The 3590-nt window shown below is 39.6% G+C and overlaps 1 protein-coding gene across 1 annotated transcript in view; it reads left to right on the forward strand.

Moving 5' to 3' along the window:
* Positions 1-519: 519 nt before the first annotated feature.
* The window catches only part of LOC118326568 (complement C3-like), a 3787-nt gene continuing 716 nt past the window's right edge, over positions 520-3590 (forward strand). The window contains exons 1-6 of the mRNA XM_035659586.1: positions 520-763; positions 893-968; positions 1088-1247; positions 1332-1427; positions 2913-3063; positions 3296-3381. Of these exons, the coding sequence (XP_035515479.1) occupies positions 520-763; positions 893-968; positions 1088-1247; positions 1332-1427; positions 2913-3063; positions 3296-3381 (813 nt within the window). The remainder of the gene's footprint in view (positions 764-892; positions 969-1087; positions 1248-1331; positions 1428-2912; positions 3064-3295; positions 3382-3590) is intronic.

Here is a 3590-nt window from a genome sequence, read left to right on the forward strand (position 1 = left end):
TCTTTGTGAATGTAAACTAATGCAGAGTTGTTGAATCAAAATTAGACATTTGTTTTTACATGGGAGGACTTTATGTAAAGTATCATAGGCACATAGAAACAGCCTTTTGCAGCTTGCCGCTCTCTCTTTCTCCCTCTCTCTTTGACTGTCCCTTCACTTCCTTGTTTGTTTCCCTTCTGTCTGTGGATCGCTACAGTGGGGGGGAAATGGAATTGGGCCCAAAAGTTTTATTACTAATAATAGAAAGAAAGCAAGATGAGAAAGAAAGTGGTGTGTTCTGTCTGTCAGTCTCTTCCACTGTTTTCAGAACCTTAGACAGTGTTGACTGCCACAAGCAACATTGACATATTTTTACTATTCATTTAAGGAAGCTTAATGTGCAGCACATAAAATGGTGGCATGATAATAGGACCCATTATGTTATATTTGAACATATAATGTAATTGATTGCCTGTAAATTATCCTGTTACAGTGTTAATTTTTGTTGTTGCCAAAGATGTCTTTGCCACTTCATTGTAAATGACCACCTTATGGGGACATTTCTGTGTCCACACAGGAAGACAGCAGATAAGTGGACTAGTGGAGAACGCCATTAGTGGGAACTCCATGGGTTCTCTCATCTACCAGCCCTCAGGCGATGGAGAGGCTAACATGATCCACATGACCCTGCCTGTCATTGCAACCATATATTTGGACAAAACCAACCAGTGGGAAACTGTGGGCTTTGAGAAACGTAACGAAGCCCTCCAATACATCAAAACTGGTAGGTTACATTTGTTAGTACAGGCACCAGAATTTAACAGGTCTCCCTAAAACTGGCATCCAATGGACAAGATTAAGTACAGTTGAGTAGCAGTCCGTAAAAAGGTTGTGTGTTTTTGTTTGTGTCCAGGCTATAGCAACGAGCTTGCCTTCCGTAAAAAGGATGGGTCTTTTGCTGTGTTTACCAGTCGCCCAAGTAGCACCTGGTGAGGCAAACGTCTATAAACTTGAACAAAATATGTTTAACGTTATTGGTTGTTTAAATGTTGGATATTCAAATAAATAAAATATATGTGAAACTGTTTCACCATTTCTCCTCTCTAAGGCTGACAGCTTATGTTGCTAAGGTTTTTGCCATGGCCAGAGATCTGATGGCAGTGGAAAACTACGTCATCTGTGACGCTGTCAAGTTTCTGATTCTAAATGCACAGCAACCTGATGGCATATTTAGAGAAGTTGGACGTGTGTACCATGGAGAGATGATGGTGCGTGCACTAATTTCAGTAACAGTTCTGCCGCTACACAAAAACAATAAAAAGACATTTCCATATGTTTTTGTCCGTGTGCAGGGTGATGTGCAGGGCTTAGATTCAGATGCCTCCCTGACGGCCTTCTGCCTCATTGCCATGCAGGAGTCACGCATGATTTGTGCTGCCAGTATTACTGTGAGTAACTGACCTGCATACATTGTTTTCTTTTCTGCCCTCTTTTATTCCATCCTTTACTCCGTCCTGCCACTTGCTTTTGAAAATTTTTAATATAATTTTGATTGTTCAAATTTTTAAATACCTCTCAGGTTTTTTTCAATCACCCAGTGCTTTGGATGCAATTGGAAATTCATTTGTGTCTTTACAGCATTGAAAAATGACATTTTAACAATAACATCTCTTCCTGAAACAGAGTCTGTTACTCTGGATAATCCACAGTCTGTTAGACAGCCTTTGTTGTTTTTACCTTCAACCATAACATGCTCCTGTTGATGGGTCAGCCAAAATCTGTACTCAAGTAGAAGTACTGTTACATTACTGAAATATTACTCAACTTACAAGTTAAGTCTATATTAGTAAAAGTATTCTTCTCAAAAACTACTGTAACTATAACTAGAGTATTACTTTTTAACCATTAATGCATTATCAGTAGCAGGCATTCAATAAAAAGGGGAACTCCATGTAGAAAATATACTCGATAAACCAGTCAGCCAATTAATCAGGCGATTATCAGGCATTTTAAGATGATCGATGCTGCACTAATGAGGTTGATAAACAAGAAATGTCTAAGACACATCTGCAGACAGGCTTGTTAGCGTGGTTGCTTTGGAACGATGTGAGCACTCCATATTGTGAGCTTTGGGATGGTGGTGAAAGTCTCAGGCATCCATCTGTAAGCCTAAATTTGTTTTATTTTTATGTCAGTATTGGTTCTTAAAGTACAGACAATATCACAATGTGCTTGCCCTATGTAATTGTATTTTTTTTAAATGTTTAAATTAATTAATTAATTAAATTAAAAAATGTTCTCTCTGCCATCGAAAAACTCATATCAGTCGAGGACATTTCTGTGATCCATTCATACCTTTTATCAATTATCAAACTAATGTACAGATAAAGCAGAAAAGCTTTTAAACATGCATAGAAGTCAAGGGCCTTATCTGTCTCTATTTGGTTTCTGTTTATCTAAATCAAGTCCCTAAATTACACCAGTGCTGTTCTGGTCAGTGTGGTCACCTCTCCAAACCTTTTTTTCATGGTTTTCATTGGCCTACAGTGTGTTTTCATGCTGGATTTGCTTTAGATGGGCAGAGAAAACAGAACTGATGGCCAAATGATTGCTGCCGATTGCAACATCTACAAAAATGTTTGGATAGACATCAAACTTAGTAGTAGTACCCAAAAACTAAATTAACAATTACGTGAGGAATTGTAATTGTTTTTTTCGAACCCTGGTCAGCAGTGATGTTCAGAAGACTGCCTGCCTGCCTGTACTCATATGGGTACAAAAGACAGCAGTTACCTGGGTGATGGGAGACTTAGCTGGATGGACACATCATTCAGGACTGCGAACATCTAAATCTTTACTCTGTCTCTCTGCCACTCTCCAAGCCTCTGGATATGGTTCTCCCTCCTCATTAGCTGCCTTTTCCTTCTGTCCAGAGTCTGCAAGGCAGTATAGACAGAGCAGTGGCGTACCTGGAGACGCGTCTGCCCCGTCTCACCAACCCATATGCTGTTGCCATGACATCATATGCCCGGGCCAATGAAAACAAACTGAACCGGGAGATCCTGTACAACTTCGTATCCCCAGGTGTCCTCACACAATATTCCTAACCATGATCAAATATGTGTGTGTGTGTGTGTGTGGGTGTGTGTGTGCGAGTGTGTGTGTACCTTTTACAAATCATCTTACAGAGATAGACACATAGGAACATTTAGGACGATTTGGGGACTTGGGTCTTCAGTGAAGAATGTTGTAAATACAGTATAGTTACAGTATAAGTTAACTTATAGAATAAGTTGTGTGTCTGTGTCTTCTTCAGAGTTGTCCTTCTGGCCAATACCTAAAGGACGTGTTTACACACTGGAGGCCACAGCTTACGCTCTACTAGCTCTGGTCAAAGCTGAGGTGAGCACATCCCACTTAGGTGATTTAGTGTGTTTAACCACGCAAAAAAAAAAAAACATAGTTATTCAGTGTTATTGTGTTAAAGGTCCAGTGTGTAACATTTAGAAGGTTTGACTTCAACCTGTGGTCCTTTGCTGCATTTGCTAATTTAATGATAATTCACCCAGTAATCTTAAAGATTATTCACTCTGAAGCACGTATGTCAACCT

This window comes from Morone saxatilis, unplaced genomic scaffold (assembly GCF_004916995.1).
Source record: "Morone saxatilis isolate NCDOM2014 unplaced genomic scaffold, NCSU_SB_2.0 Contig17, whole genome shotgun sequence".
Taxonomy (NCBI): Eukaryota; Metazoa; Chordata; class Actinopteri; family Moronidae; genus Morone; species Morone saxatilis.